The sequence below is a fragment of the Strix uralensis genome, chromosome 4 (genome assembly GCF_047716275.1).
Source record: "Strix uralensis isolate ZFMK-TIS-50842 chromosome 4, bStrUra1, whole genome shotgun sequence".
In the NCBI taxonomy this organism is placed as follows: Eukaryota; Metazoa; Chordata; class Aves; order Strigiformes; family Strigidae; genus Strix; species Strix uralensis.
The window spans coordinates 16,329,649-16,344,000 of record NC_133975.1 but is presented as its reverse complement, the minus strand read 5'-3'; the positions used below and the strand labels follow the sequence as shown (position 1 = coordinate 16,344,000).

Here is a 14,352-nt window from a genome sequence, read left to right as displayed (position 1 = left end):
CAAGGGTTTGAGATAGGGGCAGACTTGTGTTGTGGTTTAAGCCCAGCTGGCAGCTAAGTACCAAGTGGCTGATTGCTCACTCCTGCCCTGCCCACCTCCCCCCCCCCCCCCCCCCCATGCAGTAGGATGGAGAATCAGAAGAAAAAGGTAAAATCTCATGGGTTGCGATAAGGACAGTTTAACAGGACAACACAAGGAGAGAAGAAGTAATAATAAAAGAATGTATAAAGCAAGTGATGCACAATGCAATTGCTCACCACCTTGAACCTGATGCTCAGACCATTCCCAAGCCATGATCCCTCCTTCCCCCAGCCAGCTCCCCCAGTTAATCCTGAGCATGTCATATGGTATCAAATAGCCCCTTGGCTAGTTCAGGTCAGCTGTCCTGGCTGTGCCCCCTCCTAGCTTCTTGTGAAAATTAACTACTCCAGCTGAACCCAGGACAACTTGTGTATAGAGTGGGAAGCAGAGAGTTTCTTTTCAGTCAGTACAACTCATGCAGTTAAGAGACACCCAGTTTCTGAAGGCAGCATCCTCCCGTAACACTGACATGTTCTTGAAGACTTTCAGAATTGACCTGAACACGATCTTGAGCAGTATGATCAAATCAATTAATTTAGCCATGCTTTGAACAGGAGGTTGGACTAGATGACCTCCAGCAGTCCCTTCCAAGCTAAATTTTTCTGTCATTCTGTAATTGGTTGACAGTAGTTAAAAGGGATAAGTAACTTTTGCTTTTCCATTAAAACAAAACAGTATATGCTCAGTCATATAAAGCCTTACTACTTACAAAAAAAAAATATATCATTATCCCAGTCTCTGTATATAACAAAATACAACAAAGCCATATTCTAAATTAGAGACTTTAAATGTTTTCTGAGCTTCTGTGATGTATATGCGAAGTTGACAGAGTTTGAAAGAACTCCTTTTTAAACTGATTGGCAAAAAATTTGAAGTTTGGGACTAAGTTTTGTTCTTTCCTTTCTTTTTAGGTACAGACATATCTAATAAGAAAGAAACAACAAATGTAAGTGCAACCATTTTAATTTGTAAGTTTATATGCAGTATGTAATGAAAAATGTCTGTCTTCTATTTAAATTAAATTGTTCTTGCCTTACTTGCTTCTTTTTTATTTTTTCAGGAAGATGAAGCTGAGAAAGCAGAAATGATTGTGCGTAAAAGGGGAAGAAAGCCCAGGCGTTCTCTGGTTCAATCAGAGGAAACTGGTAAAAACATGAAACTGTGCTACTTCTAACAGAATGAGAAGATATTATTGTGCCTTTCTCTTTACTAATAGCAATGAGATAAGCTGTATTCAATTTTCCCTTCTTGAGGGAAAATCATTGAGTTACAGCTAGTGTAAATATTATGTAAATATGTGTAAATTGCTGTAATCTCATGTCAGAATTGCTACATCCCAGATGCTTCTATAAAGCCTCATGAATTTTCTATGAATTCTGGCTATGAGCTGCATAAGTAAACTATGGTGAATGTGTTAGCAAGATTAAGTCAAACAAGTGTGAATTAAAAATGTTGAGGCATAAAGGAAATGGAAAATTACTTACTTAAAATGGGATTTGTGAATAGAATATCTTTTCTAAACTAAGTGTCCATATCCTTTTGGAGGGCTTTTGGAAAATTATAGCACATGTGTAAAATTTTACATGGACAGAAACACTGGAGCCAGAAAGAAAACGTCGGAAATTAACGTCTTCTGAAGATGAACTAAAAGAGCAGGAAGAAGGTGAGGAAGAAGATGAAGAAGATGATGAATCACATTCTGGGGCCACAACTAGATCAGCCACAAGATTAGAGGCTCAAAGGTAACTGTGTAGAGACACCAACAGCAGATTTTTTTTCTCCATTGTTCTCAGTTGTGCAGTTTGTTCCTGGTTTTTTGTTGCTTGTGTTCGTTTTTCTTTTGGTTTGGTTTTTTGGGGGGTTTTCTAAAGCGATGGGAGCTTTCCAGATAATTTTGGTTCTGATTCCAGTACCACTCTTCTAGGGATGAAGAGGCAAAAGGGGAGGTGAGGAAACTGTTAGGGTCTCAAAAGACATGCTTATATGTCAGAAGGTGAGAATTGATCCTGTTGGCAGCCTGCATCCTAGTGATGTCTTGGAAGTTGGGTCTCAGGGCACTTAGTTCTGACAGGTAAAAAGGAACCTCTGACTTGACTGTGCAGTTTGCTATTTGGTATTTGGAGTGGAACAGGGTGAAAATGTAATTTTTCCATGTCTGTTTCTTTTTCCAAATATTATCCAAGCTAAATACATGGATCTGCAGCACTGGAAGATTTCATTTCTAGTATGGTGATCTGCAAGCTCAGAAAGCAATCTTACTGTGAAAGACTAGTGTGGTAGCAAGAGTTCTGTTTTCAGGAAGCTGTTCTTCATCTCCCTTAGCATAAGTCTGCCTTTTTCTAGACAAACTGAATTATAGCAGAGCTCATCCTCTTGACTTTGTTGTGGAAACAGAGAAAGGTATCAGCTTTGGGAAGTTTTAATTTATGTTGCTGCCTTCCAGAACAGAATTGGAGTCCAGGCTTTGTTTTTATGTTCATGGTAAGATTTCTGTAATTTCACTGGATTTACTTCATTCCTGAGGATATCATACTATATGTTAGCTTTTGGGGCTTATTTTGAAGCACTGTTTGTATGCTCTTGAATTCATAATTTCAGAGCTGAATGAGAAAGTAGTTAGTCTTGATTTAAATACAAACTGTGAAGGTTTACTACTACTACTTTGCAAATAATAGCTTTGTTTTGGTAAAGGCAGAGGGACTTTCTTCAGTCTCACATAACTGTTAACTCTAAAATTGTAATAAAAGCTTAGATACTAGTGTTTTCATTCTGATTGCTTGTGGAAACGTCTACTTTTTTATTTATAGACAGGTGTGTGTGTTTTGTCTGAGATTTCCAGTGCTGTCTTTCTAGTTCTGACTGTAACAAAGCATCTCTATCTTAAGGTGCTGCAAACAGTCTGCATTTTATAAGTAGCATTTGGGAATAATTCTGTGAAAGGTTCTGCTTCTTCATCTTCAGCATTTTTAGATTACCAGCTTTTCTGATTTAAGTAACCTGTTTTCTAAACTGAAGTTAAACACCAGTAACCAGTTTTTCATGTTTCTGAACTGGTGGATACTGAAGCTAATAGGAGTTCTTTTTTTTACACTAGATAAGCAAATTATCTTCTTCAGCCTGTTCGCCTTTGCTGCTTTTGTTTTTCTGCTGGGAGTATTTTTTTAAACACGGACACATATGTACCAGCATCACTGCAGATTTCTAACTAGGATTTTTATTTAGTTAAATATTGTCAGTAAAATAGCCTTTTGATTCTACATTTGATATGAAAATACACAACTTGGCATTGCAGCTTGTGTGTTGAAGCATGTAAATGGTTTTTTTCACTGTTTCTTTTGGCAACTTTGATTTACTTGTTGCAAATACTGTGCAGTCTTAATTTTCTGCACTTGGAATGCAAGAAGAAAGTGACTTGGTAAAAGTATTTTGTTATATATACATTCATCATTCTTTTGTATTACAGAAAGCAGCCCGGCAAGCCAAACACACGTGCAACTTCTAAAAGCAGCAGTCCAAGTTCAGTTTCTCCTAGAAAACGACAGAACCTAGCAGCAAAAAAAAGATCTCCAAGTGATACAAAAATTAATAAATCTCCTCCATTGACACAGTAAGTATTAAAGTTGAATCCGCTTCTATTATTTGTTTTGGAAGCCACTACTTTGATTCTTTCCTTATACTGTTTCAAAACCTGAACAGCAGTCTAGCTTTGCTCTGTTCTGTTGTGATATATAAAAGCTTTTAAAGGATTTTCTTCTGTTCACGTTTTTTCTTCCTTTCTTTAACATTTGGAAGACTAGAATTTTTTCTTTCTGTCCTCAGAAACCTCTTGGGAGAATCTGCAGTATTTTAACTTGAGCTGTGATTCTTTCCTGAATGGGGCAGCTGTGGTTCAGGTTAAAGTAACATATGATGACATGATTCTAACGCTTCAAAGTTCTATCTAAGATCAGCCGATAAAAGAGAAGAAACTCTGAGAGTCCTTATATCAAGTTTTGAAAATATTTCCCTTTTCCTCCTTCCCTGGTACACTTTTTAAAGCTGAGATCACAGTGTAAAATCCCAAGGGAATAATAAATATGGTATACAGTTGCTATTCATCTTGTAGTTTACTTGTAAAATGGGTTATATGCCAAATACGTTTAGTTGTCATCCACCATGAAATGCGGTAATGTCTTCAAACTGAACCTCAAGAACATGTGTATCATGCACTGATCAGCTGTCACTGTTCATGTCATGTTAATTGCTTCACATGGTTATGAATGGCCAAGAGTTTAAGCCACACTTACAATTACTGTGGTGGACTTACATATGGATGCTTAAGTAGAGATAGGGGTACATGATGTCTGCCCTTTACTCCCTCATGTGCATGTGGGACTTAAGCCACTATTGCTGCTATTCTGTCTTTGTGAGACAGGGTACAAGATAATGTCCATTCTATTCTGTTATAATCCACAAGTCTTTCCAAAAGAGAAGAGGAGGAAGGAGGAGAGCTCTAGCCCCAAATTCTGCATCTGGAGCACTCCAACACACAGAATTAGTATCCAGTACCTTGCTAAGATATGATGGGAGTGTGCAAGGTCTCCTTGTGGTCTGTGCTGGTATATAATGTTTTAATAGTAAGTTTTTAAGTAATATATCCTGGTAATTCATCAGAGATGGACAGTTAAGTTTCATCTTCTAAACAGGATTGTGCCTGACCACCCTTTTTGTTTTACAGGTCCTACCATTGTTAAAATAATTATTAATAATGCTTTTCAGGTTAAAGGTGCAGTCTACCAAGCGTAGAAGGGAAGACAGTCCAACAGTGGTACGGAGAAAAGCCCAGCAGAAAACAGAGGAGACACCAGTAAAGAAAGCAAAACGATAATCTCTACCAGCTAGTACTGTTCATGAAAGAGTCAAAAGAAAAAAAACATCTGTGCTTCTATTTTTTTTAAAGCAAAGGGATTTGCACGTGCTTGTTTCAGAGCTCTAAGTTAATCAATGCAGTACTTTTAAGTTACATTTTAAACAGCTTTATGAACTATTGTTTATACAGAATATTATGTACATTTATTTCAGATGAAAAATAAGTTTACTTTGTATCTGAATGAAAAACAAAGTAGTTATATATTTTATCACTGACTTGGAAAGTTGGGGTTTCCCAATGTGACATGCTAATGCAGATGCTTCCAACCTATGAGGCACCCCTGGGCCTACTAATACACTTTGTATATAAACTTGTAAAAATAGGTTGTATTTTACTCTGTGTATGAATCTAATCAATGATGGACATTTTATTTATTATATGGAAAGCATTGGTCTGTAAACTTTAGTATATACCTTAGGTTTTTTTAATTATATATTTTACATTCTATGCAGATGTCGGTAGGAAACTTCCCCTCTGCTCCCCCAGGGCTTTCTAAAACCTGAAGTTCTTTAAAATATGCTCAGACAGTTGGTAAAGTATTTTTCTCGCATGCATGAAAGTAGTTTAGCATAGTGAAAGGGACTTGGCTCCTTTCTGTTCACATTTGTGACAAAGTATAAAATTTAAAATGTAATCTTACTAGATTATATTTTCACTTGTGAATTTACTACCAACCTCAAGAAATAAATAGTATTAGGTTAGATTTATTCACAGTCAGCCAACACTACCCTGAAATGAAACAGTTTTATTTTGCCACTAAACACCTGTTCTTTCAGTATTTGTCTTTTTCAACAAAGAGGGACCCATGGATATCAAATGTCACTTCTCCTAATTATAGAGCTTCAGCATTTTACGTTACATTTTATACACAGGTATTAAAAATAGAACCTGGTATTATTGCCAGAATCTTTTTTTAATGTATATTAACTCTGGTAAGAGCAAATGTTCAAGTGAAGTTGTATATAAAGTTAAACTTTTCTTATGATCAAATGTGTCTCTTGTTATGATGTGATGAGTTGCCAAACAATCTGAGATTATTTTAAGTGTTTTGTTGATATTCTGGTTTATAATTAAAAAGGATTCTGGGGGGTTGGAATTTTACTTTTTTTCTTTTTTTCTCTTTTTCTTTTATGAGGTTTTTTTTTTTGAACTTGTTGTAAGGCAGATGTTTCTGTCAGATACTCTGCTTGGTTTCTTACTGAGATTTTTATATAAAAATTATAAAATGTTTGCCAAAAATCTGAGTTGCCATATTTCATTATCCTTTAATTGTATTGTTGTGTAAATTATTTTTACAAATGTATTTGGTTGGAGCCATATCTATAAACTTTCCACTATTAGTATCTTTAAATGTTTACAGGTGCTTATATTTTAGGTATATAAACAGTAGCAAAAGGACCTAGCCATTTACCAGGCTTAGTACACTATAAAAGCAGGTGCACACATAATTTTTTTTCCTAAGCAAACTGGAGTCTGGAAAAAGAAAACCTCTTTGCTCTGAAAATTAACTCCTTTTGATTTCTACCTTAACTCTGCTGTCATACCAATGCTTACCTTTCTAACATACTGCTGAGATACACCTGTACATTACTAACACTAATGTTTATGCACTTCTTCGTATGCAGTTGTAGGATAAGTTGAATCTTTTCTCTTTTCTTTTTTTCCTTCTTTTCCCATTTGTCCCCTGCAGTATGCACAGACCAAAATTGTAGATTTCTTTTCAGCCTTTGTTCTGTAAGGCTAAACAAGCTGAACTGTTTGTTCTTCAATCAGCTCTTTCTAGATTTTTGATCATATTTGGTGTCCTTCCCTGCATCTGTTCTGGTTTTGTTTCCTTACACCTGAATTCAATAGTGAGATTGCTCACGGCAGTGTACATTATTATCATTTATTCTTCTCTTTCTCTGCTGGTAGTACCTCTCCTGCCACGGTACAGTTTATATTTGCTAATTTCACAGGCATATCTCTTCTGATGGATGGTAATGATTGACTAAGCTCCTACTCCTAAGTGTCAGATCCTCTGGGCTGGCTGCTGTCTAATGATCTCAGTAGAGATCAGTGGCAGTCTCTTAGAGTTAACCTGCTTAGAAGGTCTTCTACTGTCCTTCCCCTTAGTGGGGGTAACATTTAGGTTAGGGGAACATCCTTCCCCTTAGGGGGTAACACTTAGGAAAATCTTCTTGTCTATGGAATGTATCTTTAATTGTTCATTAAATTATTCCATAATATGTGAAGGTGTTAAAGGAAGTATTTTTCCACCAAGAGAACAACTTTTACTTAAACGCAGGGGCAGGGAGGGAAGTGCCAATTCCACAAGCTATTTTAACTTAACGCACACTTCACTCACTGCATGATGGTATGAGAATAGCATCTTCTTGTTCCTTTTCAAGAAAATAGACATTTCTGCCAGGCCACATCACTGTCAATCCATGTTTGGAATTTTTTTTTCTTTGTTTAGTAGTTTCAAGTGCCTGTCATCTAAATTACTATTATACTTTACAGGTACAGTAGTGGTCTGCTGTGTTTAAGCATAACTTGGGCATTGAATGCTTACAGTTTCCAAGTTTTTCACACACTGTCTCCTAGAGCCCTTGCTGAGCACAAGGAAGGAGGGGGGCAAAGGAATCGGTTTTCCCTTCGGTGCAGCAGGAGGCACATCCATCTTGTTCAGAAGTTAGGCTTGTAGTCCAGCTTGAGCCTGGACATAAGTATAAAGCAATTATACTTTCCTACTCTGTGCAAATTTAGAGAGTTCAGGATAAAAAATACTGTTCTGCATTGTGATGAAACAATGTCCTGAAAGTGTTTTATGGAGAGATTTGCTCAAGGCAGTTTGTTGCCACCTTTAGTGCAATAACATGGTTACCCTGCAGTCCAAATTTCTAAATCAATTGGCTTTTTTTTTTGTCTATGCTATAGTGGCTGGTTTTTCTTCCAGTTCCTTCTCTTGGAACTGCTTCGTTTCTCTGAATATTAAAATATTGAGTGAACCAGAGATATTCTAGTGGAAGATGGCATTCAAGTCCCCCCACTGAGTTTTACAGAACTGCCTGTGTTAACCAGCTGACGGTTGGCTAGTTGTCAGTATCTCTTCATATTTTCTAGTGCATTCTATTTAAAGGTTATTTACATCTCTTTACTGTCTTCAACCTAAAATACTATGGGGTTATCTACTATCCAGATTTTAAATCTCACAAATAGATTTTATTTCTTTAATATTTTTTGTGGTGGTGTTTTTTTAAACCAACTAAAGAGTCATCAGTAAAAGTTCATTTGCAGTTTTCATTTTTTGATGGGGTCTGGCAAGCTTGTGACTCTTATAACTGGTGAAATTTCCCTCTAGAACCTGATCCAAAGTCAGTAGGTGCACTCTGCAGCTGGGGCAAAGTTTTTGCTGATGCTGGCAGATTTCTGAATGCCTGTTTTCTATTCCAACAGCTTCTCTAGTAACACATCTACTTCTCAGTTGGCTGTATTTTTTTTTCAGTCTGTTACATCCATCCCAGATACACATGTCCTCTGTTTCTTCCTTCTCAGTGTATGTTCTGAGAGTATCACGTGTACAGAACAACCTCTGGCCCTGATCCCTCAGAGGGTGCATACTGTCCTGAGCTGCCTTCATCTGTCCAGAAACTCAGTAAAAATTTGTCCCATAAAACTTGGCAACCAAGAGCAGCAAATGCTCCTTGTCATGGTGGTTATCAACAGATGTCCACTATGATGTAAGTCCAATACAGGCTTAGGTGTCAACACTAAAAGTGGTCAAAGTCTGATACCTACATCAGGTTCTGCATTGGGAAAAGATTGTTTGTCACCACAGACTCTTGTCACTCCTTGTTTTTGGAAGAGGTAGTGGGACCTCTGTGATGCTGGGAGTCACTGGTCTGCAGAGAATTGCTGCACTTAGTGACTTCTACATATCCTTCCAAAGCAGTGTTTGATTTCCTTGGAGCTGTACCTGTCTATATTGTAAAGAGTGAATTTAGCTGGTAGATTTTTGTTCTCTTGCCATTAAAGCAATTCCATATGAAATGTTTTCAGTTTTAATGCGAACATCGTAACAAAGATGACTGCACATTCACATAGCATACACTTACTCCAAGCTCTTGATAGCTTAGGTATTGTTGTCTGCTCGGTCATTTCATATACCAGCTCAGAAGAGCCTTATCTTCAAGACTTCAATGGCCTTCTATCTATTTCATTTGCTCGTAGCTTCAGTTCAGAGGAAATTGCCCATGTCAGCCTTCTGCAGGTTTTGGCAACTTCTTAAAGATACTGCTTGCTTCTTCCAGTAGATTCTTTGTCTCAGCTATGTACGTCACACTCCATTACTTCCATCAGCTTCTCAAAAATCCTGGGTCTGTTTCAAGCAGGGTGGTTTTTCTACTAAAACATGAAAGTTTAAACACCAAGGAAATTCTATCTACATTCTAGTCTTTGTTTCCAGATTCTGATGTTTCACCAAAATTCCTTGAAAGGCTATATCTGATTTAAACCCCCTTCCTCTTTCAAATCTCAGCTTTTTAGCTCTTATCCTTGCTGGCTTTGTGAATAAAGTCCAAAAGAAAAATATAATAAAAATAAATGTCTCTCTGGGAGTCCCTAGATAGCTGTATTTAAAGCTAGGAACATAACACTCTTGCCAAACAACCAGGGAAGAAAAATATGGTTTGAAATGGCCGTAACTTAGTAGGGCAGGAATAGATTCTTGGCATTAACTGTGCAACTAATTAGCTGAGGGTGGGGTTTCATGGTCAGGCTGCGACTGCAAGGCACCTTTCACCTTCCCTCCTGCCCCTTGGCCAGTGCCTCCCTCCATGCCAGTGTTGAGTTGTACAGTCACAGACTGCTGGACCAGGAAGCCTGAGATTTCCTCTTCAAAACAAAACTGCAGATTAGTTTTTAATGTGTTTACTAAACCAGCTGTTGATGGGACTGTGCAAATACTGCTGTCTGCACAAAGAAGATGCGGCAGAGAGGGGATGTGGAATCACCCTTCCATTGTTCCGTGGATTTGGGGTCTTAAGTTGGTCATCCAGGTGCACCATTAGCTCTCACATGTATTTATGATACTTCTGTATCAAGTAAATGGTGTATAAATGGACAGTGAGCTAATCTGTGGGTTTTATCTTTTCCTAGTGACAAAACAGGGAGGCTTCTTGCAAGAAGCATGGAGTACCCAACCAGTCAGGATCCTTGCTGTCTTCCATATACCAAGAAGAGATCATGCAGTTTTTGAAAGCTGAAGCCAGACAGATTTAGACTACCTATAATGTGCTGTGTCAATTCCTGGCATTGCAGGTAGTTTAACACTGAAATGACTTGCAGGGGTGCGATGGGTTCTTCCCTAGTGGGATGCTTGAAATTCTGACATAGGACAAGATTTTTCAGGGTTCTTTAGGAACTGAAGCCCCATTTCTAAAACTGATGTAAAGGTTGGGGTTGTGCTCAAAGATTAAACTGGATCTAGTGTTGAAACGTCTGAATTTAAGCTGTTGGCTCCCTGAAGAAGTTAGGAATCCAAATGAAGCATCAAAGCTTCCTGTATTAGAAGATGAAGACAGTATCTACCATCTGCTTAAGTTTCACCAAGGATGGACCTTTGTTGGCCTTTCTTCCAAAGACAAAAAGAATGAAGGCTTTTTTTATGCTGTGGTTAGAGCATGGGGGGACTTGAACGCACACATCTCAGGAAGGCAAGGCTGTAGGCTATCTGAAGGTGGGTACTACTTTCTCTCCTGTTAAGATATTTCACATCCCATGACATGTCCCACTTGCTGAAGCAGGAGCTAGGGACCTGGTCACAGTGTCCACATTTCAGATGACTGTTCTACTCCATAGACATGGATGTTGGGGCATATGTGTACCACCATCTCATTCAGTATTTGTCAGAAAAAAATGGTTAGGCTTTTAATTCCAAGGTAGGCTTCGTGTCTGCAGCTCCTGAGCAAGACAAGGCATCTCCTTCCACCCCAAGTTAGGTGTTAAAACAGACTTTGAAGGGTTTTTGTCCAGCTCAGACATCTCACCAGACACCTAGTTAGCCTGGCTGCTTCCCCAGGCACTGTGCAGGATTTCTGATGAGGTGGTGTGACACCCAGTAGGTATCTACCTCCAAGGAAGATATCACAATATTAATTATTACTAATGTAAATCCTCTTATAATCACAGGCCCTTGTTTCTCTGTGCCCTCAGCATTGTGGAAATTCTTCCTTTGCTGCTTTCTAGAGATACAGTCTAGATTAGAGCAGCTCAGTTTTTCCACGTGGGAAACAGCTGAAGTGAAGATTATTAAAAAAAAACCCTCCATAAAAAAAAAAAAAAATAGCAAGCATCACCAACAACGAGGTTTTACTGTTTCTTTTCCGTATCTGTTTCGCGTTGACAGCAAGATGCTCTAGCACTTGAAAGGCAAGGTGGGAGCAGGAGGGGGAGATGTTACTGGCTTTTTGAGGTACTACTTTTTTCAACATCTCACAGCCACCACTTGTGAAACTTGCAAGTGCAGTGTGAATGTGATGTAGAAATGACAAGAGAGGCAACCAATGACCTTATGCAGGAGGACAGACTGGGTTACTTTGTGATCCCTGCTAGCACTGAGGTCTAGATCTTTATTAGTACAATGTAAAAAACTTACGCTATGCAGGATAGGATGGGTAGAGCAGACACAGACTAGAAAGTAAAGGTGAGAAGCAAGTACTGAAGAAGCACTTTGCTGGGACTAGAGGCTATAATGTCACCCCTGTGTTTGTTGTTAGCTTAATTTAGCTTTTACTTATTGAGCATTCACAGGCACTAACATAACTCTGCTGAGAGTTAACAGTGACTGTAAGACATGGGTGTACTGTGGGTATGCACCCTGTCCTCACCATCAACCTCTCTTATCAGCAAGCTAAGGTACTCTGTAATGTAAAAAAGCTGTCTGAGAGCCCTGATGTCTAATGTCACCAAATACATTGAAAACAAGTATGATTTCCACTGGAGAAATATAAAACTTTCTGTCAGTCGTGAGTTCAGTTTGGAGATTATGTACCTGCTACAGTAACGGTGAGCTCCACTTGGGGCTTTTCCTCATGGAAGGACAATATTTATACATGGCTCCAGCTAAGCCACACACAAAGGGCAGCTCTTACCTGGCTTAATCAGCCAGTGGGAATAGAACTAAAGTATTAAAAGCTCTACCACATATTTCAGCATGATTTGGGCCCTCCCTCACTAGCAAACCACATGAATGGACCAAAATTGAGCCATATTTTTAAGCACAGTTCCTTTGCTGATCACACAGTCAGATAGGACAGGCACTTGGCTGTGCCTCTGTACAGATACTGAGGATGTAATTGAGAGTAACAGAGGAATATCAAAGCTATCAGTCTTATTGTCAGCTGGACAACTTAACCCTCTAATGATGTCCCTTCCTTTTCTAGATTTTATTGTAAAATATCACACATCCTATGCAATCATTTATATAAGTCAACATATATTAAGATGAATGAAGAGGAATACATAAGAGAAAAATCCTCAGTGATCACATTCATGATACTCCAGCACCAGTTCCAGTAAATAAATTTAAAATGTTAAAATTAAAGAGTCATTCCTCCTTCAGTGCCCAAAGCAAGCAGAGATCTGGAATGTGACTTTCCTTTCAGACAATGATAGACTCACTCTGCTCTTTTTATATAAACAAGAGTTAAGAATTTCTTGGTAATATAGTGCTTATTTAACTCTCTTCAGCCAGGACTTTTCAGGCTAAGTAAATAGGCAATATAAGACCACTTAAAAAAAAAAAATTAAACTCATGATAAAACTTCTTTCAACTAATTCTGAACTTAGAACTCTAATCAGCCCTCAAGCACAGGAAATATCCTTTTGGGGAAGCTTTAATCAAAGTAAAACTTGACTCCTGCACTCCTGGACACTCTCCCGGTGAGCTCCTTTTCTGGATCAGAGGAGGGCTGGGTGACAGAGACTGAGTATGAAGGGCTGCAGAGCCCAGGGGAGGCCCTGGGAGGTTGTACCCTAACCGGCTTCCTGCAGTGGTAGATGTGATGGGACTGCCAACGAGGGGACTGGAGGTCATAATTAGTAGGTTCATTTCTCTATAAAGTTCCAGCACCAGCACCAGCACCTTTGGAAGCCAGCTGCTTGGTAGCTGCTGTCTTGGGTGGAGGCAAAGACTGGCTGATCCAGCAGGCAGGTTGTTCCAGGTTATTCCAAACATCTGAGATGTCTAACCAGACCCAACAGATCTCCAGCAATGGCAATCCCCCATGTCACCTAACCCTTGTTGCTGATTAGATTTAAAACATTTTTTCTAACCTGAAATTCTCTGTTTTTATTTCCTATATGGCCATATCTCTTTACAGTAGGGTGTCACCCTCTTGAAGACTTTAATTTTGCTGAATCCAGTTTCATTACTTTTCTGTTTTCAAAAATCGAAAATGTTTTTTTCCTCGACTTTCAGTGCCTCATACATTTTCTTTCCCAACTGAAAAAAAAAGAAAAGAAAAAGAAAAGGAGGAACAGCATAAAAGCCTCAATTTAGAAAGAAGAATAAAGCAAAGATTTCTTCTGTTTTGAAATAAACATATAAACCAAAGAAAGTGTTTTGCATTTTTTAAAAAATAGACTTTTTTTCCACTGTTAAGAGCTACATTTTGGGGGGGGTTTTTTGCTGACTATATTTTTCATATGAAGGCTTCAGATTTTTGCCCTGCAGTCAAGCTTTGCAGGTATACATCAGTTTGCCTTAGCCTGGAGCTAACAGACCAAGGAGCCTCTTCAAGTGTAGCCAAGAAAAGAGAGAGGCAGCTGTGCCATATAACACATTCACAAAGCTTTACTGTTACAGACATATTGCTAGCTTCATTTTTCTTGCATGAACAAAACACTGTCCAGTTACCATTATAACTTCATAATAGATGTTAATACAGTTTTATTGTATTTTCAGAATTGGGGAAGTTTTGCTTCTGAAAAAAGCAGTAGGATCAGGGTGTAAGTGCTAAGTACTTAATGTACATTTGGATAATATTTGCTACTATGATTATATACCACAATGGCAAAAATCCAAAATGGAATAATCCATCATAAATGAACACAAAGACAATAAATGCTACCACAGCACTGGATGTGGGGATGTGTTGTACTGAGGCACTCTATCAGCCAGAGAAGGAAAATTCTTCCATTCCTTCATAGCTGCCTACATTTTAAGAAAATAACAAAATGGGGTTTTTTAATTTCGTTCTTCTAAGTAAGTTCACCTAATTCTTCTCTTGGGACTTGTCCATTTGATTTCTTGAGATAATCAGATTGTTCAAAGACACCAGTGAATACAGGGCATCCTTCCCAGATCTCATTCCTTCACT

General features: G+C 38.4%; 1 protein-coding gene across 3 annotated transcripts in view; it reads left to right on the top strand.

Moving 5' to 3' along the window:
* BOD1L1 (biorientation of chromosomes in cell division 1 like 1) overlaps positions 1–6,229 on the top strand; it is a 37,558-nt gene extending 31,329 nt beyond the window's left edge. Inside the window, exons 21-25 of one of the 3 annotated variants that reach the window (XM_074865788.1) lie at positions 993–1,027; positions 1,142–1,226; positions 1,673–1,823; positions 3,545–3,688; positions 4,840–6,229. In XM_074865788.1, the coding sequence (XP_074721889.1) occupies positions 993–1,027; positions 1,142–1,226; positions 1,673–1,823; positions 3,545–3,688; positions 4,840–4,948 (524 nt within the window). In that variant the 3' untranslated portion in view covers positions 4,949–6,229. Of the gene's footprint in view, positions 1–992; positions 1,028–1,141; positions 1,227–1,626; positions 1,824–3,544; positions 3,689–4,839 lie in introns of those variants that run through there. The other 2 variants (XR_012628637.1, XM_074865789.1) reach the window with 2 other exon arrangements.
* Positions 6,230–14,352: the final 8,123 nt, after the last annotated feature.